The sequence below is a fragment of the Myxine glutinosa genome, chromosome 1 (assembly GCF_964187855.1).
Source record: "Myxine glutinosa chromosome 1, kmMyxGlut1.1, whole genome shotgun sequence".
Taxonomy (NCBI): domain Eukaryota; kingdom Metazoa; phylum Chordata; class Myxini; order Myxiniformes; family Myxinidae; genus Myxine; species Myxine glutinosa.
The window spans coordinates 292,463,611-292,488,212 of NC_136261.1; the positions used below are offsets into that span (position 1 = coordinate 292,463,611).

At 43.6% G+C, this 24,602-nt stretch overlaps 2 protein-coding genes across 4 annotated transcripts in view; one reads left to right on the forward strand and one right to left on the reverse strand.

Moving 5' to 3' along the window:
- The window catches only part of LOC137438937 (plexin-A1), a 583,415-nt gene that overhangs the window by 188,015 nt on the left and 370,798 nt on the right, over positions 1–24,602 (forward strand). The window lies entirely within an intron of this gene.
- On the reverse strand, positions 4–2,377 carry LOC137417241 (THAP domain-containing protein 1-like). The gene is made up of 3 exons (XM_078767536.1): positions 2,206–2,377; positions 1,534–1,729; positions 4–1,264 (listed from the first exon to the last, which is right to left on the reverse strand). The coding sequence occupies exons 1-3, from the start codon at positions 2,271–2,273 to the stop codon at positions 917–919; spliced, it is 612 nt and encodes a 203-aa protein (XP_078623662.1). The 5' UTR covers positions 2,274–2,377; the 3' UTR covers positions 4–916.

The window sequence follows — 24,602 nt, forward strand, 5'->3', positions numbered from 1 at the left end:
AAGTTGGAATAAAAAGGCACCTTTTATTACAAAGCCTCAATTAATAATAATAATATTGACCGACATATGTAGTGTGCCCTTTTCAAAGAGGCTCAACAAAAGAAACAAACATTTTGTCACCAAAATCATCATTGAACAAGTGTCTTCAGTTTGTTCTTGTGGTAATGCGTTTGATTGGCGACCGCCAGGTCAGGGTTTCGACACCCTCTGTCGTGGGTATGTTTCACACTTCATCTCATTACCCAGACAGTTCTCTGGCCCGGTTTGGCACACAGATTGCAGAAATGTGGCCTAAAGTCCCACACATTTCATTTCGCTCAGATACTGATGTAGGAGGTATGCCCGACTTCCTCTGGGAATGGTTCCACAGTGTGGGTGCCACGTCGGAGAAGGCACGACCACCAAAAGTCACCGCCACATGTTGTTTCACAGCAAGCAGGTAATCCCTAGACTAGACAGCACCACAGCCGACATGCCTGACCGAACACTGCAGTGAACAACCAGAGGATTAGCCGGAGTACTGTCACACCACCAAGCAAGCATTATCCATTCAGTTCACTCAAGACTCATTGTTGCTTCCCAGTATTCTTTCACAGAACAAATTTGCACAAAGAAACAATCCAGATCTAAACAATTATCCTACAATATAATCCACATTTGAAGTAAAATTGATCCACATATTCAGATGATATGGTGACAAAATGCGATGATGCACAGGATACAAAAAGCACAAAATGCTGACTTTTGAAGGAGCCAAAAAGAGCAGCCTGTCAGTGCTCCATTGTCTCCCAATTGCAAACAACAAACACAAAGAAGAGAATACAGTCAATACACTATTTGAAATCACTTGTTAGTCACAAGCATAAGGTGAACAAATTTAATGAGAGGCAAGAGCACATCTTGAATGCAGAACGCTTCAGAAGTGGTCAGCTCCATTCTCAGAGAGCAGCTGCTCATCACGAAGTGCTTGAACAACTGTGGTCAAAGATTTGACTTTCCTCTGGCAGCGACGTGATTTCTGCTGTGTCAATTTGAGCTTTTTCTTGACGCTACAAAGATTGTCATGCACAGAGTCCAGTTTACGTTTCACACTCCGTGGACTGGCAGTTACAGCATATGTGTGATCAGCACCAGTCGTTGCTGCAAGCTTTGATGGGCTGGTGATGATTGATGTACTGGGTGTGTTGCCCAATGGCTCTTGCAGATTGACCAGTGCTTCTTGCGGGAAAGACCGTGGTTTGGGTGGCTTTCGCTTCCTTTCATCCTGGAAATCCATCAGAATAATAGATCAGAATTAATTATGAACGAAGAAATTATACAAGATTATTTATTTGGGATGTTCTTGAGAAAAGAGATGGTGGAAAAGTATTGATAAGTTGCTGATGTTGATATGTTTGCAAAATTTATATATTTGACACATCAATTGGCATGTAAGTAGACAAGTGTGAAAATCACTGCTGGCAGTGACAGCTACAACATGACACTATTTATATCTGTTACTCCACCACAACATGAAACTCTTGTATTATGTACCTTCTGCAGGTGGGTCGGAAAATCAAATATGGTTGGCAGGGAATTTTCTCTGAGTCTTGTGGTCTGACCTGTCCTGTCAAAACATGAGTCATCAAAGTGGTCTGAGCAAAGGACAGACTTCTTTGAAGGTTTCCATTTGTCACGTTTCACATTCACAACCCATTTCTGGAGAACATCTGGACGACTGAATGGAAATCTGAAAAAAATATTTTCAAGAAATTAGCCGATAGTCATGAAAGTACAACTCGAAGCAACAATTTACAACATATTCAATATGTAAGGCTCAACATACTAGCCATATAAACACTCAATTACCATGTACTTATACAGAATCAGTTATTGGTTTCAAAGTTTAACTGCATTGAGTTTTGCAACTTTGAATCATCCAGGGTACACATTATTAGACGGGACCATGCTATTTATACTCGTCCTCGATAACTATATATAGATAAAGACTTTGGGTCAAACTTAGCCCTGAGGGACCGCATATTGATGAAATATGTCCCGGCTCAGTGACTTTGCGCACTCTGCGGTTGAGTCAAACTAGTTCTGAAGTTCAGTAGTTGAAACTTGAATCCAGATCGCGGTTGTGCAAACATCATAATTTAACATTCAAATTCAACGTTTTTAAAATAAAACATTCTCAAATAAATGTTAATTTTCAGTACTTACAGATGAAATGTCTTTCCACATCCTCGTATTTGTCTCTTTGTGCAATTAATAGCAGCACAAGCCGGCATTTCATAATACGTTAGCGGAGCGTGTTGACAAAAAAGTTATGCGAGTGGCAACATGGCCTCCAGTGGCCGGGCGCTGACTTCAACTCAAGAGCCCGACCCGCTATCCAGTAGTATATACAGATCAGTGGTCGTCACATCATTAAAACTCGGCTTCGCAAAGCCGAGCAATGAATTTGCGTGGTTTGGTCGCCTGCAGTTGGATCCGTCCGGCATTCACGACTCTGAGGAGGAGGCATGCTCGGGCCGAGGTTCCACGCATCATCGCGGCTCGGTACCTTGCGGTCCCGGGCCCGATGACTGAGGCTCGCCCGGTCGGAACCCCGTCCCCACGAGGGGGCACCGTTCTGCTTCCTCCCACTCGCCCTTGAACCGGACCGGTCGCCTCGCCCGACAAGGCCCGGACTCGACCGTGCGAGGCCCAACATCCAACAAAGGGCGCCGCGCACCGAGCGCCCGCGTCGGCTATCCGTCGCCCTAAACGCTAACCCGTTCAATGTCGATGCTTCACTTGCATACGCGACCCGTTTCACACTCACAAAACCTGGCGTCTCGGCGCCTCCAGTGCATCCCACACACTCTGTCCATTCCACCACCGCACTCCCTGTTACACACCACACCTCCCGCGCACCTTCTTGCGCACACTCGCCATTCGCACACTTCGGTCCACACCTCTCCCTCCGTTACATCCTCCGTAACACTCACCATGGGCGTGCACTCTTGCATCCACCCACTAACGCGCTCAGATGGGCTCTCCCACACCCGCGCCACAACCAACTCAGGTGTGCTTCCTCGCACACGTTCCACCACCACCTTACTCTCCGTGTCACACTCCCCCTCGCACATACACTCCGTATCGCTCTCTCTCCCTGTGTCACACTCCGTACACCCCGACGTGCATTCTCGCTCGCACTCGGTATCACTCCCACACTTTATAACACGCTCACTCTTTGACGCACACTTTTTCCTCACACGCGTGCCATTTTTACTCACACGGGACCCTTCATCAACGCCCGGGTGCCATATCGATCCCAATCGCGCGACAATTCTCTTTGCGCCAAACCCCCTTTTACAAAATCTCCCGGCACCACATGCAGCCCGTCTCACCTTCGGGGTTCTTCTTCCTCCCTGCACCAACACCTGCAAATCTTCATAAGGATTAATGAGCACAGCATCAGGATGTGAGCACGGACTTTGTACAGTTTCCATTCCTTCCTCCAATTCCTGGGCTACCTCCGTCGTCTCTTCAATTTTAATTATACCCACGACTGCTTTTTCTTTATTCGCCACAACGACCGCTGGCTTTAATAAAATTTTCTCTCCTACCTCAGCGGTCGCCGGCTGCCCCAAACCCCGGGTCGCGATCTCTATACCCGTCATTGTACCCGAGCTTTCCTCCGCCTCGCTCAACCAGCGCTTCTCGACCCGCGTTACCTCCTCGTGCACCCCTGGGACCTGCTCGCTCAACCCGCGGTCTCTGTCCCTCTCCGCTTCCCTTGCTTCATAGGCGACTTTGTCCCTCGCCAGTCCCTCATTATCGGCCCTCATTTCACCCGTTATTGCTTCAATTTGGTCTCCCAACCTATCCATTTTTGCATTCAGTTGGGTCAAGAATAATCTGAGGTCAAACCCGGTTTGCCCAGCGTCCCCAGCCGCCACCGCAGGCTCGCCCTCCGCGGCACCGCCACTTTGGGACCCTCCAACCACATGCGCAAGGGCGCCATTTTGCGCACCTGATACCTCCTCAACCACCTCCTCATTGTTCTCCTCCACCATTTCAATCTGGCCATTCGATCCATCTCTTCGTTCAGTTCCTGTCTTGACACTCCGATCCTCGCTAATAATCACGTCATGAGGGCGTCCAAATCTATCACAACCATTTGCACAGCGGGCGCGGCCCTCGCGGCCATGTGCGAGGCGCCATTTTGTGTGTCTGAACCCTCCGCAACCCAATGCGTATTGCGCTCCTCCATTACTCCCAAATCCTCCCCGGGGTCCTGGGTCGATTCTACCCCCCTAACTCTACCCCCACCAGCATCCGATCGCCTTGACTATCCATGGCACGACTCAATTTGGGATGTTAAACAAAATTTCGGCCGCTCCAAATTTTGACCAAATTTTTTTAGATGTTTAAAAATTTGGTTCGGGTCTCAAATATCACTCCCAGACACCAATTGTTGCGGACCGCGGATAAGATGTTAATGGATTGCCGAGCGGATGGCGCCGCGGCCCGAACCGTTAACAATAACTAAGACCCGATTCCTTAAACGTGGGCCAAATCGTGCCACAGATATTCAATTTGGAAAAGACAAAGGCGACACGGATGTGAAGAAGAGGAAGACAGAAGTAGGGAATACGAATATAATTTATTTGCTATTTACAACCAAAAGTAACCAAGGAGAAGGAAGGATAATAAAATAATTTACAGAAGAAATCAAGGAGACACAGTGAAATGCTAGCTTATCTAAACAGGCTTAACTTATACCCTGGACAAGACACACAAAACGGACGACGAGCAAACTCACACGAGGGATGATGACAGGAATGGCAGGAGGTGGGTGGCTGGAGGGGGAGGAAGGCACGGAGCTGGCTGGAGCTTGATCCCGCACGGGACGTCGGGCTGGACCTCGACGGCCGCCGATGCCACCGATCCTGTGGTGTGCACGGGGTAACGGGTCGGAGCTGCCTGGTGGAGCCAACGCTGCTGGTGGGGGGTCTGGCATGACGGGTTCTCTCTCCCTCTCTCACAAACTCGCAGGACTCTCTTCAGGCTTGTCTGTCTCTGATCTCCTCCCTCCTCGACTCTCCTGGGGGCGTCTCCCGCGGGTTATATAAGCCCCACCCTTGACCCTTTTGCGAACCTCCCCCAAACGTTCTCTCTCCGCCCTCTAAAGCCAACCCCTCGTTCTGGGTTGGTCGGCAAGGGCTGGTTCACTCCTCCCCTCTATGATGAGGTGGAGACACGCCTTTCTTCCCCGACCTTACCTCGTGGCTAATGGTGGTTTTGGGGCGATTCGAGCTAGCCCCAGCCAAATGGCAGCAATGGCGAATGAAGAAAACCGCCCAAATGCAGTTGGAAATTGCAGCAAACCTGGCAAACCTGGCACTTTGAAGATGCCATGTCGGAGGGATCTACCTTATTTAATGCAGTGCAATGGAGTGTCAAATTAATGGAAGACAAGGCCTTACCCTACTACACAGAATAAGGAAATAACTGTCAACAAGGAGGAAATCTATTATTGGCTACGTGGGTGCTTGTGAAATAACTACGGGCACGACCTTTGACCTTTATACACAACTGGAGGAAGGAGGGTCCACAATAAAACAATTTAAAAAAAACACAGTCCTCATATCCACAACAATATATATGTATAATATATATGTATAATATATATATAATATAATATATATATTATAGCCTGGTGTTGGCTTAGCGTTTAGGGTGCCGGGTGGGATCCTAGGATCCTGGGTTCGAATCCCGGTCGATCGCTGAATTAACGCCAGGGGGGTTGACTCAGCCTGTCATCCTTCCGAGGTCGGCAAATTGAGTACCAGCTTGCTGGGATGAATGATCACGGTGTGCACCCCGATTTAGAATAGGTACACCGTATCCCTGCACATTGTAAGAGGTGACCAAGGGTTGGTGTCAGGAAGGGCATCCGGCCATAAAAACATTGCCTCAAACAGGGCACCATGATTGTCATGGGGCCCGCAAGGCTAACCCCTGCTCTCGCAGGGAAAAATGGCATTAAAACGATCATTCATTCATTAATTCATTCATATATGCATAATATATATGTAGAATATATATGTATAATATATATGTATAATATATTTGTATAATATATATGTATAATATAATTGTGAGTATCTTGTTTGTGGAACGATATGAACATCCATCGTACAATGTCTATATAATTTAGGGAAAGTATGTTGCATGTTTCATCTACTCCTTCGAGAGGATTTGACCACGGAAGCTGAAACTTTCAGTAATTAATGAGGGCACCCTGCAGTTGTGCATGTGCAAGTGTTGTTTTATTCTATCAAATTTTGAAAGAATAATTCCAACCATCTTGGCATTTTTTCCTTTGTTGAGGTTTGGGGTGGGGGGTGCAAATGGAATTATCTGAGCTGTATATCCACAATGTATTATACAGTAAGTACATGCACATACGCAATCTGCACGTTTTGGATTCATATACGCAACGCGGGTTATTTTTTTTATTTACGGGAGCCATCGAGGCAGTGGTTTGTTGCCTATGCACAGCTTAAATAAAGGGATGTGTCAGAAGAACATGTTGCACGCTTGGAACAAGATTGCCCATAGAGTGGGTTCTCTGCTGGTGTAATCAATGTTGTTGCTAACAACTGAGCTATTATTTGACAGTAAAGCTTCAGGAAGAATATGCAATGGCTGGTTGCTGAGTGTGATTCAAATAAAAATTAAGATTTTTTCTCTTTCAATAATAAAAGTTAAGATTTAACTTTTTGTCATGTACAGTCACGTGAAAAAGTAAGTACACCCCATATAAAGTTTTGACTTTTTCAACATATTTCAACATACAGCTATTTGATCTTCATTTCAACAATATTGATAGATAAAGGTGATATAATATAACAAATATCATGAAACATTTACATTTTGTAGTCCATTGTATAATTTAAATAAACGTAAATGCAAATTTCGCATGTGGAAAAAGTAAGTACACCCTAGGCCTAGGCTGTAATAGGTAGTATTGCCCCCTTTGGCAGAAACAACCTCAAGTAGGCGTTTCTTATAACTGTCTTTATGTCTCTGACATCGACTGGGAGAAATTTTCTCCCACTCCTCCATGCAGAATTCTTTCAGCTGTGCGATGTTTGAGGGCGTTCTTGCATGCACAGCTCATTTCAAATCTCCCCACAACATCTCGATGGGATTTAGATCTGGGGTTTGACTTGGCCATTCCAGAACCCTCCATTTCTTTCTTTTCAGCCATTCCTTGGTGGATTTACTGGTACTAGGGCATGCCCGTACTATATCTATATCTAAAATTATATCCCCCCCCCTCTATTTACATGAAATGGTTTGGTCCAAAGCGAACGGCTTGCGAGTACGGTGACAATCCCCCCCCCTCTATTTACATGAAATGGTTTGGTCCATTCGCAAAGCCAAAGCGAACGGCAGTTACGAATCGCAGTTACGATGAATCGCAAAGTAGTTTTAATTAGTTTTAAAACATAGTTTAACGCCAACATAGTTTGCCAACGTGAAATAAATGAATACGCTCTCAAATGTGCCGTCCGAGGCAGAGTCTGTTCGGCACGTTCGGCACACGTGATAGCTCGCTGCTCTCTGATTGGTTGAATCGTTTTTTGGACATAGCTCGGTAACTACTTGTCCGATTAATATGAAACCTTGAAAAGGCACATCCTCGGGTCCCCAGCAATATACCTGGCAAGTTTCAAGTATATCGGACCGGTAGTTGTCGAGAAACAGCGGTCGCATACACACACACACACACACAGACAGAGATTAGTGGAATTATAGATAGATGTTTAGGGTCATTGTCATGTTGCAAGGTCCACCTTCGTTGAGCTTCAACTTTCCGACAGATGGCCTCACATTATCCTCAAGCACCCTCTGGTACAATGAATAATTCATAGTGGATTCTATGATGGTGAGCTGCCCAGGCCCTGATGCAGAAAAGCTGCCCCAAACCATAATATTTCCACCACCATGCTCTACAGTTGGTATCAGGTTCTTGTGGTCAAATGCTGTCTTTGGTTTTCCCCAAACATGTCTTCTGGTACTGTGGCCAAATAGCTCTACCTTTGACTCATCTGTCCAGAGCACATTGTTCCAGAAGTGCTGGTCTTTGCCCTGGTGTTCATTGGCAAACTTTAGTCTTGCCCTGATGTTCTTTCTGGACAGCAAAGATTTCCTCCTGGCACACCTCCCATGTAGATCAAATTTGTGCAGCCTCTTTCTAATGGTCGACTCGTGCACTTTGACATCAACAGTGGCAAGAGCTACCTGTAGGTCCCGTGATGACATTCTGGGGTTCTTAGAGACTTCTTTCAGCATCTTGCGGTCTGCTCACGGGCTGAACTTGCTGTGGAGGCCTGGCCTGAACAAGATGGCAGTTGTTTGGAATCTTCTCCACTTGTAGATGATCTTCCGGACAGTCGAATGATTGATTTCAAATTGTTTGGAGATCTTTTTAAATCCCTTCCCAGAATCGTATGCATCTATAACCTTCTTTCTGAAGGCCTCAGAGAGCTCTTTTGATCTGGGCATGGTGACGCCACACACTTCAACAACAAAGAGCAAACCAAACTAAATGTCTGATGTTTAAATAAGACAGGTTCCTCCAAGATCCTCTCTGACGATGTTCTAGTCATTTGCACCTGAGCTGATGCACCTGTTTCTAATTTTAAGTATTTGAAGTAGTGATAAATGTAGGGGTGTACTTACTTTTTCCACATGCGAAATTTGCATTTATGTTTATTTAAATTATACAATGGACTACAAAATGTAAATGTTTCATGATATTTGTTATATTATATCACCTTTATCTCTCAATATTGTTGAAATGAAGATCAAATAGCTGTGTGTTGAAATATGTTGAAAAAGTCAAAAATTTACATGGAGTGTACTTACTTTTTCACGTGACTGTATAAATTCCAATCAATCGGAGGAGGTTGATACATCAATACAATTAATGTGAATGATTTCTGAAAATAAATGGACAAGCTTTTGTGAATACGACAATGTAGGGTTTACACTTGTGTTGTTTATTTATTTTCCAGTTTTCTCACTTTAACTGTAATTTCTGTTTGTCGTTTTTTTGACACCTCACATCTACAAGTGTGTGGCATCATGTGTTTCAAGTCATGAAGGTGGGACAAATTCGATTTACAAGTTTCCTGTTATTCTTTCCCCCAGTGAATTGTTGGAGTATGTTGTCATCTTCATTGATCGTTTTTTAAACCAAAAAATGTTTGAAGCAGTATGTAAAAGTGTTTTTGAGCATTGGTTCCAAAATATTCCCTTAGTATGGAGTAAAATACATGAACTCTTCTTCTGCAGATCACGAATAATGCATTTTGTCATTGTATGTACATGTGTATATGTAAACGATGCGTACTGACTGTCAATCTAATATGTGTACAAAAATATGTGGATCATGTATATTGTATACTGTATGTAATTCAATAAATAAATAAATTGTCTCCAAGAGAGAGGATCATGGTAGAGCAAGTTTAAACTGTCAATGGGATAGTTGGATAATTATTGGGCACAACCAGAAAAAGGTTGTGCCAGAAAGGGGGAATGGGAATAATATAGATCATGGAACATGGGGGATGCCAGGAGGTGGAAGGTGGTTACACTACTTGTAATGCCAGCCATTGGAAGGCAGTTCCAAATGAATTTTACAGTTCTGTTCAGGCAATATTGCTTTTCTCAATATATTTTTTCTGAAAAACATAAAACAAAATTCCAGGTGGGGGATAAAACAATTGGCACATCCTTGGCACATCTGAATTTTTATCAACCTGCAAGGCCTTCATCTGCAGCTAGATGGAATACTGCTCTCCACTCTGGGCTGGAGCCCATTGCCTCACACCTTGCTCAGCTTGATAACATTGAAATGAAGGCCTTCAAAATCATTTGAATCTCCTATGATGAAGCAACCTCTTGGGGCTCTTAACTTTCACATCCCCGAGACGTTGGTGCTCTGTCTTCTGCCTCCTCCTTTCTGGTCTTGTACACTCTGCCCTTTCCATTCTCTGTCCCATTCATGTTTCTGGCAGGTAGACACAGTCTGTTAATAACCTCCTTCTGGTGAAACTCCGAAAATCCTGACTTACTGCTCACCTCCACGCATTTGTTCCTCTTTTTTCCCACCCGTGGAATCAACTTCCTCAGTCTTTTAATTCAATCTCATTCTTCCCTCCAGGGCTTCAAGACACCATCAGATCATCATATCATGTTAACAACCATCAGATCATCATATCATGTTAACAACCATCAGATCATCATATCATGTTAACAACCATCAGATTATCATATCATGTTAACAACCATCAGATCATCACCCATTCACAACAATGATATTTTCTACCCCCATTAACCTATCCCATGCAAGATTCCAGCTTTTCCTTACACTTCGTTGATTGAGAGTTTGTTGCCATATTGATCTTGTTTATCCCCATGTCCTTCTCCACCTCTCTCTGTTGTCATTCTTTCTCCCCATCCCTTATTTCTCAAAGTCTCCTAGTTTCCTCCTAAATCCTACTGTTGGTACCTTGCCCACCCCCCACCCCTCTCCCCTCCTCCCACACCTCTTTCTACTGTTCTTTTCATTCTGTTGTATCCTGATCCATTCTATGTTTTGCTCTTCTATGAGTGTCAACACCATATACAAAGACAATTGTTTGGCTTGTCATTTGTTAGCTCATATAGCTCATAAAGCTGGGATACTGGGTGCTAATCCCATATAGGTATAATGTGTTGATTTGTGTATTCATTGCATTCATGAATGTATTTTTTCATTCATCATCATGTGTTTATTCATGTATTCATTCATCAAGTATTTTTTTATTCACGTAAAAGTACAATAAGGCTTTGAAATATCATCTTTCCCATTTTGTGAATAGAATCTGCTTCATGACCATAATGAACTAAAAATCTATAAATCGGAATATATATATATATATATATATATATATTAGTGATGTGCTGATATCGGAACCGGCAATCGGAACAGGCCGATATCGACGATTTTTCGGTAATCTGTATCGGTAGATTGGATACAGTGTGGAGTCCCAATGACCGATTACAGTTGTCCTGTACTCGATACTGTAACGGATTCGTCACTTCCGTTGTTGTGGTTTTCATCCACTGTAAGCATTTTTGGTTCCATGTACTATTATTGTTATTGTTTAAGTGAAATGGAGATAACTGTTTTCAAAAGGTAAAAAATTAGTGTTTTAAAAGAAACCGGAAACCGGATCGGGAGAAACCGGAGGAAGAAGAGGAAAAAAAAAAAAGTGGAGCAAGTGAGGTCGGGAAGAAAAAGCCGAGCTGTTTGAGGTCTCCAGGAGATGCTGGCGAACGGGGGTCACGAGCGAACTTTGGTTTTCCCGGGAAAGGGATTCCTGTGACAGAGTGGTGATCACAGGGACAGATAAACCTGCGTGTCGCGTTTTGCGGTTGATTCCGGAGAGAATCCTTGTTGGAGAGCAGGTACGCCTCCATTACGGGCCCTCCCGCCATTTCGCATCGCTCCAGCCTTTTCACCTCGCTCCATCCATTTCACCACATCCAGCCGTTAGCCTGGTTTGTGTGGGTAACGTGGATTTCAAGTGGGAATTTGTGGTTCTCCGTTTGGGAGCTGCTGAACGTTCATACCCGAAGGTGTGATTTCCCAGTCGCCTTTTGGGTGCACCTTTGCACCTCTTTGGCAGCGTTGACTGTCAGCAGACTTGGATTCTGGTCTTGATTCGACATTTTTCTTGCGATCACTGGAGCGTGGATCGACTTTGGCTTGGTGCCGGGACAGTGACTTTGGGAATGTTCTTTTCGCTCACTTGGAGCACAGTGAGTTATTGAATAAGAAACTGATGGTACCATCATAGGAATTATATGGTATGTTTGTGGTGCAATTGAAACATAGTGTACTTGTGCTCTTATACTTGTGTGACCTTAATACAATACTTGTTTTTGGTAGCAATTGGTTGGTGTGGTTTCACCATTGGTCATTGACACACATTATAACACATATTTCTGCCATGACTCCTTTCGGGGCTCGGAGGTACACCGTGACCGGGGTTTGGGGAGGAGCACGTAGCAATACAACCCACAAACATTGAGTAGCTTTCACCTTTGTTTAGAGTGAATTTCAATGAACAGATTTAAGAACAACATTCCATTATAGACATTTCCAGAAGATGTGTATTAACGTTATTATTTATAAACAGTTTGCAATCGTCATGTGACGGGGACAAACATTTATCTCGGTAATTTGTAAAACATATTAATGCGGCGAACGGCTCTGCAATCGCGTTTTATGGAATTTGTTTTAACTTCCAAACTCACAATGAGAAACAACATACCTTTAAAAATTGCACCCGATTCATGTTAAACCAACCTATTGCTTTAGAAACAGGTGCGAGTACAACGAAAAACGCTATCGCTCGTACTGTACATTCCTGGCAGAGTACGTCTTGACGTCATATGTTCCAGGTGTGCATGAAAGTGTCTGTAAAAATTTTTTTTTCACATTTCAAAGGTCGACTGACAGTATTCTGGCTCCCCAAGCAAAATAGGGCACATTTTACATGTAGTTTGTAAAACTACTGCTTCATTCGTCACACCATATGCTGTCGTGTGCTGTCGCAGAATCTCACATGGCTGCCAGTTGCCTCTTGATTTTGCTCTGGACATTTTAAATTATTTTATTGCATCGATATTTTCCTAAATGTGTCTTTAATTCATTCTGTTCTACCATAAGTCCTTCCCACCCTATTCCTGAATCCTTTCACCTTCTTTCCATTCTCCATCTCTCCTGCCAATCTGGCGGCACTCTTCTTCAACTCTTTCCGGACACCGATCATACACCCCCTTACCTCTTCGAGAACAGCCGTCATTTCCTTGCCCATCGCTTCACCCATCTCAAGTTTGATTTCCCTGCTCATCGCGTACATTATAGTGCCCATCACTTGCATTTTGCCGCTCATTCTTTCTCTCATCAACTCCATTCGTGATTTGAATGGGACCATAAAGATCCCCATATCGAGCGGTGCTGGCACGCTACCATGTGGTACAACTACAAGTTCCATGACGAATTTTCCTTGTTTTGGTTCTGCTCACACAGCTTGTGAAATCACTAGGTGAGCACGTACACCAGTACGCTGATAAAACCATTTATAACACTGAGTAAACAGGTGATCGATTAATTTAATTAATTAATAATTGTTCGGAACGGAATCCCTTTGTAACCCGGGGATTCTCTTTTGCTGCATTTTCATATTTTGTGTTAAAGTTGCTTTTCACACGATTAGACAAGCAGGACACGCTTCATTTTATATCCATCAATAACTTATCGAATGAGAACACTTCCTTCATTCCTTCCATGTCAATGCTGCTTCATCGGAATGAATATTACTGCACACGGTACCTCATTGTTTGTTTTAAAAATAACAGAATGCTGTTCTGTTTGATGAACCAATCGATTCGGGAAGGGATTTCAAATGTATCGATTCACAGCTATTAAATGTCGTCAGTACGTCAATCCGGGCATGGCACCGATCAAGCACGATAAACACCAAATGTGCAAAATAACGTCATTATTTAATTATTTTATAATCGGAATTGGTAGCACCATCAGCAGATATTTTTTTTCCCCTATAGGTTATAGTCCGCTCCATACCTCATCCCTCAGATCGGCAGTCTGCAGCCTCCTCACTCTCTGCAGACCTGGACAAAATCACAGACTGGTCAAACAACTGGACCATGTCTTTCAATCCTGACAAATCTCACACTCTTACTTTGTCTCTCAGAAAAGACCAACTTGAAAACCCTCCTATCTACTTTCTGACTAATCCTCTTCAAGAAGTTTTGTCACTCAAACTTTTGGGTCTCACTATCTGCACTATCTGCACGCATATATATATATATATATATATATATATATATATATATATATATATATATATATATATATATATATATATATATATATATATATACAGACTTGGCATTTAATATGGAATATTTTTTCTTCTTCTTGACTTGGGTTTACTTTCTGAACTCGGTATATCAATCTGGTGAGTTTCTTTTATGCTTCGGTGATTTCTTTGTTAAAAGAACCATGTCACTGATTGTCTGTCGCAGCAAGAAGTCAATAACAGGATTATATCACAGGTGGCGTGACAAAATGTACGGACAGGTACATTTGACGATTGGCTTCACAATCAGGTATATAAGGGTTGTTGCGTTCTGTATTAGTGGAAAACAACTGCTGCACGTCTACAAAAGTTATTGCCGCTTCCCCTGGAGATGGTCCGTCAACTCGACAATGCTGTTTGTCATTTAGTGGTGGCTTTACTAAATTCTGGCATGAAACAGCATGCTATTGCTTGGCAGTATGGCATCACTCAAGTTCAGGTGTCATATATCCTGAAACGAAATGCTCAGAGGGGTGTCCCTACTCCAATACCGAGGCCAGGACGTCCCCGCAGAACCACAAGGAGGGATGATCGCCAGCTGCACCGGTTAGTCCGCAATGGCCGTACCAAGTCAGCTCATCGGCTTAGGGCTGAGCGGCAGCAACTGACAAATGTGCCTGTATCCAGAAGGCTAGTCAACCAACGACTGGTTCAAGCAGGCTATCTTGCCAGGCATCCCCTGAGAAAGCCACGTCTGACCAGAGAACACCGCCAGCGCCGATTGCAGTGGGCCAGAGAGCACCGTCAATGGCAGCCAGGACACTGGAATCACGTGATCTTCAGTGACGAGTCTAGATTTCTGGTCTATCGTCAAGATGGCCAGGTCCGAGTGTGCAGACAAGTGCATGAAGCCTACAACGAAGATTGTATAGTGCCAAAAGTCCAAGCTGGAGGTGGTGGGGTGACCGTTTGGGCTGCTTTTCATGCAGGGGGCAAAACTGACCTGGTTGTTCTGAATGGAAACCTGAACCAGTTCAAGCACAGGGCCATTCTGGAAGAAACATTGCTTCCATTTGTTCGTGCAGCCTTTCGAGGAAACCTTGTCTTCCAAGATGACAATGCACGGCCTCATCGTGCTCGCATGATCCAACACTTTCTTGCTGACCGTGGTGTAGAGCATATGGAGTGGCCTGCCATGTCCCCGGATATGAATCCGATAGAGAACGTGTGGGCAGAATTAACGCGTCAAATCGACAACTTGGACCAGCAGCCTGCCTCTGTGCATGAATTGCAGCAGGCTAATGTAACTGCATGGCAAGCGATTCCTGTCCAAACCTTGGCAAATCTCGTGAACAGCATGCCTCAACGTGTATGTGCTCTCCTGAATGCTCGTGGGGGTTACACGAAGTACTGAACTGTAATTTTACTGTCCGTAATCCCAGTCATAATTTAACTTTTGTTTTTGTTAAAAAAAATTTTGGCTAATGTGCAAAATAAAGAGATACTTCTAAAACGCACAGAAGTTTAACACAGTACTGTCCGTGAATTGAGTTCGATATCAGTTTACATCACTTTCAAGGATAAATATATTTGCTTCGAAATGTCAAATGTGGTTTTTGTTTCTTTTAAAGGTCACATCAACAAAATCTAGAATAGTTTCAACATAATTCCAATGAACTTTTGGTTGTAAGTTATCTTGAAAAGTAAGTTCACCCCCACAAAAAAATATTCCATATTAAATGCCAAGTCTGTGTATATATATGGTCAAAAATATTGGCACCCTTGCACTTTTTTCAAATAACTCACAATTTTCTCGAAAAATAAGTTGAAATTGACAAAAGTATTTGGTCTCCACAATTCATTATTTCACTGTTAATATTACAGAACCTTTGTTTTTAATTCACAACCTAATATATCCTTTTAAATCTGAAAATTAAAAGAAATGGCATTGACAAAATAATTGACATCCGAGACTTAATGTTTGGTAGCACATACAGCCTTTGGACAAAATAAATATAGTCAAGCACTTCCTATAGCCATGATTGAGCTTCCTACACGTCTCTACTGGCAGTTTGGCCCACTCTTCTTGTGCAAACTGCTCCAGTTCCCCCAGATTTGAAGGGTGCCTTCTCCCAACTGCTGTTTTCAGAACTCCCCACAGGTGTTCAATGGGATTTAGATCTGGACTCATTGCTGGCCACTTCAGAACAGTCCAGCGTTTTGTCTTGAACCATTCTTGGATGCTTTTTGAAGTGTGTTTGGGGTTTGAAGTGTCATTGTCCTGCTGCAAGACCCATGGCCTTTGATGGAGACCCAGCCTTCTGACACTGGGTTGAATATTTTGCTCTAAAATGCCTTGGTAATCTCCTGATTTCATGATGTCATACACACATTTAAGGCACCCAATGCCAGAGGCAGCAACCCCAAAACATCACTGAACCTCCTTCATGTTTGACTGGAGGGAAGGTGTTTTTTTCTTTGAAGGCTTCATTTTGTTTTCTGTAAACATAGAGATGATGTGCTTCACAGAAAAGCTCTACTTTGGTCTCATCTGTCCACAGGACATTCTCCCAGAAGGATTTAGGATTGTTCAGGTGTGTTTTGGCGAGCTCCATTCGGGCTTTCTCATGTCTGTCTGTCTCTCTCTCTCTCTCTCTCTCTCTCTCTCTCTCTCTCTCTCTCTCTCTCTCTCTCTCTCTCTCTCCAGTGGGGTCCTCCTGGGTCTCCTACCATAGAACACCCTTTCATTGAGTTGGCGACAGATGGTGCAAGTTGAAACTGTCGTAACTTGTGTCTGAAGGTCAGCTTGAATGTTTGGCAGTTGATCGAGGTGCTTTCTCCACCATTCAAACAATCCTTCACTGCAAACTTCAATCACGTTTTCTCTTTCAGCCACTTAATATATCCAGGTAAGGGAGGTCGGCTACAGTGCCATTGGCCTTAAACTTCCTGATAACATTGCGTACGGTGGACACAGGAACATCAAGGTCTCTGGAGATGGATTGTCCATGTTTGGCTGACCTCCTCAGTCAATCTTGTGTCTGACCTCCTCAGACAATTCTCTGGTTTTCTTTCTTTTCTCCATGCTTATTGCGGTACACACCATGACACAAAACAGCAGAAAGACTCATTTTCTCTTTTCAATCTGGTTGAATGAGTGATTTTCATATTGCAGGCACCTTCAACTCACCACAGGTGAGTTCAATTCCAAAGTAAAGGAGAATCACCGGCTTGAAATATAATTATTTGTAATATCTTCGAAAGGGTGCCAATAATATTGACCGGGCCCTTTTAGGATTTATGTGTGGAATAAGCTCTAAGATTTAGTAATTTTTTCAGCTTCCGTTTCTGGTCCCTGGAGCAAGGAAGCGTCTTCGACCTCTGCACGGCAGCAAAGTTATAGTATTTTTTCCATTTGTGTCTTCGTCAATTTCTACTCGTTTTTTATTGTGCATGTGTTGCAGTGTGTTTTCCAGTTGGTGTTGATTTGCAATTCTTGCAAACTTTTGTATAATTTAATCGTTTTCTGTCCCACCGCGTGCGCGGCCTGGTTTCTCTCAGCTTCCCTACCCCCATAGGTGTTCTGTGAATTTAAGTTCTTTCCTTCGCTGTATTGCTTTTTTCTTAGATTTTCTCTTCTCCCCCTAACTTCCCCGAACATCGACCACTTGTCTAACGTTTTAAATCTCTTCAAAGTCTCTTCACGTCTCTTCTCGTCACATCACGTCACGTCTCTTCAAAGCTGTCCATGCGCGCACGCTTTCGAAGTTTAGTAACTTTTCACAATTGTGTTTTTGTCGAAACTGTATCTTTCTTTCGGTGTGTGTAACTATTGGTGTGTCTTTAATAGTATTATTGGTGTTGGTTTTTCATACCTGTGTACAGAATCGTCGGTTAGTTCGTGTCGCGTATTCTGAGGCCTAGTGTAGTACTAGTAGGCTACCGTGTCTGACCTTGGCTTGAGACTTTGTTTCTGTCTCAGCGGTTCTTCGATTGCCCTCGCAATTACTTTCGGTCTCTATTTTTCACGTTTCACGTTCGGTCTCTGTCTCTGTTTTCATCTCAACTCAAAAAAAAAAAAAAAAAAAAATTCCCTTCTCTGTTCTTATCCGTTGTTCGTTCTTATTTGTTCGTTCGTTCTTCGACCACGTTGTTCGTGATCACGTGTTCACGTCGTTCAAAAATGTTTCAACTGTCCCCGGAAGAACTGTATTCTGTCATATACTATAACACCATTCTCAGAGAGCCTCCTCAGCGTCGACGAGTCGGGCATTTCACTCAGGCCAACTGGCACGGTCTTCAAGCAGCCATCAATCATCTGGACTGGTCTGCCATCTCTACCGCCTCTGACATCAACGCATCCTGGGAATTCTTCCAAAGTAAATTGCTCTCTCTCATGCACAGATTTATCCCATCTCGTCTTCAGTTGTCATACCCTTCCTCCCGTCCATGGTACACGGAATCTTGTGGTGAGGCTATTGCCCAGAAACAACTTGCTTTTGTCTCCTGGATAGCAAATCCAACGGAAGGAAATCTCATTTCCTTTCACAAAGCCCGAAACAAGTGTATGTCCACCCTCAGGAGAGCCAGGAAACAATATCTCTCCGTTCTCAGGACAGATCTCTCTTATCTGTCTCCCTCTTCCAAATCCTGGTGGCGTCTGGTCAAATCTGTTTCTGGTGTTTGTTCCCCCTCCATCCCCTCCCTCACCTCAAACGGCCACACGGCTGACTCCCCACATGAAAAAGCTGAATGCCTCAACTCTGTGTTTGCCTCTAAATCTTGTGTCCCAAACCCATCCCTCTCTGTACCCACCGTACCCAGTCGTACCCAGCTGCTCCTGGACTCTGTGTCCTTTCCTCCTGACAAGGTGGAAAAGTTTCTGTCAACCCTCGACTCTGATTCTGCAACTGGACCTGACGGCATCAGCCCATGGGTCCGAAAATCCTGTTCTTCCGCTCTTTCACTCCCTCTCTCTGTTCTCTTCACCCTCTCTTTTGCTCAAGGTCATCTGCCATCTGCTTGGAAATCTGCCAACATCACTGCTTTGCACAAAAAAGGTGCAAAAACAGATCCCAGCAACTACAGACCAATCAGCCTTCTCCCAATTATCAGCAAAGTCATGGAATCCATCATTGCTTCAGATATGAAATCTTTCCTCTTCTCCAATGGCTTGATCTCTGATCATCAATTTGGTTTCAGACCTGGTCACTCTACTCTGGACATGCTGCTTCTGCTTTCTCAACAATGGATGGAGGTCCTCAATGCCAAACAGGAAATTAGAGCTGTCTCCCTTGACATATCACGTGCCTTCGATACGGTCTGGCACCCCGCTCTGCTCACCAAACTCTCCTCTTTTGGTATCCATGGAAATCTCCACGCATGGCTGGTGGACTTCCTCTCTCGTCGAAGTCAACGTGTGGCCCTGAATGGGTTTCTCTCATCTCCTCTTCCTGTTCAGGCTGGAGTTCCCCAAGGCAGTGTTCTGGGCCCTGTGCTTTTTCTGGTCTTCATCAATGATCTCTCTGACTCTCTTGAAAATCCTCTCTATCTCTTTGCTGATGACTCTACTCTCTGTCGCTCCATTCTTCATCCCTCAGATCGGCAGACTGCAGCCTCCTCACTCTCTGCAGACCTGGACAAAATCACAGACTGGGCAAACAAGTGGAACATGTCTTTCAATCCTGACAAATCTCACACTCTTACGATGTCTCTCCGAAAAGACCGACTGGACAACCCTCCCATCCACTTTCTGAATAATCCTCTCCAAGAAGTTCTGTCACTCAAGCTTTTGGGTCTCACTATCTGCCATGATCTTTCCTGGGAAAACCACATTTCAAATCTGGCCTCCAAAGCCAGTCGCCGACTGGGCATCCTCCGTCATGTGAAGTCCTTCCTTGGCACACCTGAGCGCCTCACCACTTACAAGGCTTTCATCCGCAGCTCAATGGAATACTGCTCTCCCCTCTGGGCTGGTGCTCCTGCCTCACACCTAGCTCGTCTTCACGCTGTTGAAACCAAAGCATTCAGAATCATTGGAATCTCCCGCGATGAAGCTAACACCAAGGGCCTCTCACTCACTCACCACAGGCAGGTTGGTGGTCTTTCCGTCTTCTACCGACTCCTCTCTGGCCTTGCCCCCCCAGCTCTCTCTGGGCTCTGTCCCACAAATATTCCTACAGGTCGCACAAGATCTGCCTGCAACCCTCTTATGGTTAAAACTGCCAAAATCAAGACTCTCTGCTCACCTTCACTCCTTCATTCCTCTTTTCTCCCGCCTCTGGAACAAACTCCCTCACTCTCTTCAATCCCACTCCACCCTCCAGGTCTTTAAAACAGCTGTTCACCACCATCTCTTATCTTCCCCCATCCAAAACCTTGATCTTTTCTACCCCTGCTAATTTCACCCCAATTCCACTTTTTTGAAATACCAACTTCTGTCCTGGAAGTCCTTGGTGTCCTTGTGTTTTATACTTCTTCCACCCCCCCCCCCTCCTCCCCCCAAGGCCTCTCCCACCCACACATCTCCCTGCTCTCAAATGTTGTGTGCTCTCAAGTGTCTGTGTGCTTCCCCTTCTCTCCCAATCTTGTCTTCCGCTCCCTCTTTTTATATATTTTGTTTGTCTGGTTGATTTGTTTGTGGAGTAAATGTCAGCTCTTTCACGAGCCTCGATTCAGTATTCAAAAAAAAAAAAAAAAAAAAAAAAAGGTTTTTTTTCCCACTGCAAACCAAAGAAAGACATATTTGGACACCAAAATATTTTTTTATTTCAACAATTTTCTGGTAGAAATGGGGCATTATTTGAAAAAAGTGCAAGGAAGCCAATATTTTTGGCCACGACTGTATATATGTATACATATATTTATAATATTATACATATATATATATATATAATTATATATATATATATATATATATATATATATATATATATATATACAGTGGGACCTCTAAATCCGAATTTAATTCGTTCCAGCGGAAGTTCGGATTGGGAAAAGTTCGGAATTAGAAACTATTTTCCTCATTAGAAATAATGGAAAGTGAATTAATCCGTTCCTGGACCCCAAAAATCCATTATCAAGACACTGTTAACTGCAAATACACATGATTCAAGGTAAAATAAGATGAGTAAATGCCCTAAATATCAAATAATAATAATAACAAGAAATAAATGTACTAACATGAAAATAACTGCATTTACCTTAGTGGAGAGTTCTGATGGTGCATGTGGAAGCTGGAGAGGAGGAAGGAGGGAGAGGGTTTTATTGCTTGGAAGGTGAGGCACCTTCCAAGCTAACATCAGATGACTGTGCTTCTGGTGTTTGTTAACTCCTTGTGGCACATCTCTTTGTCTTGTAAAAGGGTTGGGGCTCACTAGGCTTGCTTTCTTTAGAGAACCACCTCTCCAAAGTTGCCTGGTGTTGGCGACTTTTCTTAATTTTTCTGAAGTGGTCAATCACATTGTCACCGAACAAGTTAATGCTCCTGTTAACCACTGCTTTATTAGGGTGCCACCTTTCAACAATGGCCTGTGTTTTAGACCAATGGAAGCACAGTTCTTTAATTTCAGCACTGGAAATGTTACCACTAGCTCCCTCTTCCTCCTCTGAATAAATTTCCACTGCCACTTCTTCTTGCTGCATCTTGTGGAGGTGCTGAAGTTCTTCTGTGGTGAGTTCCTTGTTGTGATCCTCCACTAACTCCTCCACATCCTCTTCACTCACCTCCAAGCCCATGGACTGACCCAATGCTACAATAGCAGGCACAATAGGTTCTTCAAAGCCTTCAAAATCTCGACACTCGCGGCGGGAAATATGAACGACGCTAACGCTATGTTGGCGGTTCGGTTATAGAAATACATTCGGAATTAGGGACAAAATTTTCTCGAATTTACGGTTCGGAATTAGAGTAGTTCGAGATGAGGGGCGTTCGGAATTAGGGGTCACTACTGTATATATATATATATATATATATATATGTATAATACACACACACACACACACACACACACACACACGTTGGGTCACTCAATCAAAATCGGGTTATTTAGACTTTAATAAACCATCAAGAAGAATGATGTTTGAAGCTGTTGCTAAAATTAACACAAGAGTGCACCATGGCAATGTTGGCTCAAATGGAATCATTTCCTTGTTGGAGGTCGGTTTCTCCTTTGAGGTTGGCTAAGTAAGACACAATCATATACAAAGGTTGTTGGTGGGAGAGGTCAGCTCCTGGGGTGGTGGCTGGAGAACGCATGGCCAGCAGGATCAAACTTCCCCACAGCCAATAAATGCAACGTCAGCACAAAAACCCACTTCTGTGCACCTATGTCGGGAGGGGAAGCTGTTATTGTGTGATGTTATTAGCCAATTGAATGGTGAGACCCATCTTCGAATAAAAGGAATACACTTAGCTAAAGACTGTGCAGATGCGAGTGGGACATGTGAAAAGCCTTCATGATAAAGGATTGATTGATTGACTTTAGCACTGACGTCAAGAGATGAGTGAGACCGGTTTTACATCAGTTCACACTTCACAATTTTGAAGTTGCCTGTCTGCTGAGTAGAAGTTATAGTGTAGACTTGCCGCTTTTTACTCTGTGACATTAGGTTCATCAAAAGAGTGAACTGATATAGCTTGCTTCTTGGCTGCATGGTTCTCATGCGAAGTGGTTTGACGTTGAACCGTTGTTGCGCTGTTTTCCATATGCAGGACATTGTGCTTTTTCTCCATACATCCTTCCACAGTTTCGGCATGGTTTGATTGGCTGTTGAGCAACTGGGTACTGATTGGGCTGGTGCTCGAGTCTGACATTAATCCATTGCACCTGAGTAGCCTGAGCCTGTGCCGCATCTTGCTGCCCTAAAAATGAGCCCGGGGGACTGGGAGATGCCTTGTTAATCGGCTGTGAGACAGTTATAGATGATTCTCTCTGGATGGGAAGGACCATAGTCTTCTCTAATGTGAGGTTGGCATCTTCTATAAGCAGGCATTGCCTCATGGTGGACATCATAAGCAGGCATTGCCTTATGGTGGACTAATGGTGGAAAGTCTTGTCGATAAATTTGTCTCGTATCAGCTCAAAAGGAGCCCAAAATGAGTCATCGGTCAAATGTTTCAAAGTTCTCAGTGAGGAGACCAAGACTGAAAGTACTGTAGCTGCAGGTTCACTCAAAGCAGCAACACTGTTTCATTGGCTCACCATTCCCCTGACCATGTTGCCGAAATTTGTAATTTTGGAATATGTTGCAATATTTTTTGGTCCATGTAGCTTCAAGTGCACTCACCACATTGTTGTATGTGGTGGTTATTTGCAGTCAGCTGTGCACCTGCCCTTCTGTGCTGAGGCAGTGGAGGAGAATGGCCCAATTGTGTTCGGTCACGATGCTATTGCCAGCCAGTCTGATAGCAGCAAGGTGTATTTCGAAACTCGAAATCCAGCGATCAGACGGCAAAGGTGGTTCGCCTTGTGAAGCGAGGAATGACGATTGAGCTGGGAGATGCAGACTAGCCATCAATGCAGAGCATGGCCTTTAATCCATCCCAAGCCATGCAGCCACAGACCAATCCTTGCCCAAGATCTTCCATCAAGTCAGCTGTACCTTAAGGCCTTCGGCCAATCCCAACCTTTGGGCATTGAGTAAGTTCCTCGACTCCTGTGCACTGACAAACAGCTTCAAGGTAGGATTTAATTCCTTCTGTCGATTGAGAGAATAGTTGTGGCGGGGAATATGACACGTTCCCTGCACCACAAGGCCCCACCCACGTTTACAGAGGAGAACAGGAGAGAAGATTCATTAAGCTAGCTATACCTCTGCAAGCACAACCTCCCATCCCTTTTGTGGGGACGTTTTACAATGACTTCAGACCTTAAACACACACTTAATCAAGGTAAGAATTTCTAAAATTAAGTACAAGTATACACAGCAAGAGTAACTTAATCTAACTATTGTCTCTCCTCCATAAATGTAACACAAGAAAATTATACAGGGATAGTCACAAAAAAAAGAAGTTTATATATATATATATATATACACATACATACATATATATACACAGTGCCTTAACAGAGTACACACACTATTTTTTTTTCACATTTTGTTATGTCACAACCTGAATTAAAAATGGATTAAATTTCAAAGTGTTGTCACTGATTTGCACATAATACCCCATAATGTCAAAATGTAATCTTTTTTTGAGAATGTTTTTCATAATAATTTAAATTGAAATACATAAATATCTAATTTACATAAGTATTCAACCCCATGAGTCAATACTTCGTAGAAGGCAGTGATTACAGCTTTGAGTCTTCTTGGGTATGTCTGTGTCAGCTTTGCACATCTGGATTTGGAGAGTTACTCCCATTCTTCCATGCAGATTTGCTCAAGCTCTGTCAAATTGGATGGGGAGCGTCGGTGAACAACAATCTTCAAGTCTTTCCACAGATTCTCAATGGGATTCAAGTCTGGCCTCAGACTGGGCCACTCAAGGACTTTGACGTTCGACGTTCTTGTTCTGAAGCCAATTCCAGTGTTGTCTTGGCTATATGCTTGGGGTCATTGTCCTGTTGGAATGAAAATCTTTGCCACATTCTAAGGTCTTTGGCACTCTGAAGCAGGTTCTCCACAAGGATTTGCCTGTATTTGGCTCCATTCATTGTTCCCTCTATCCTTACA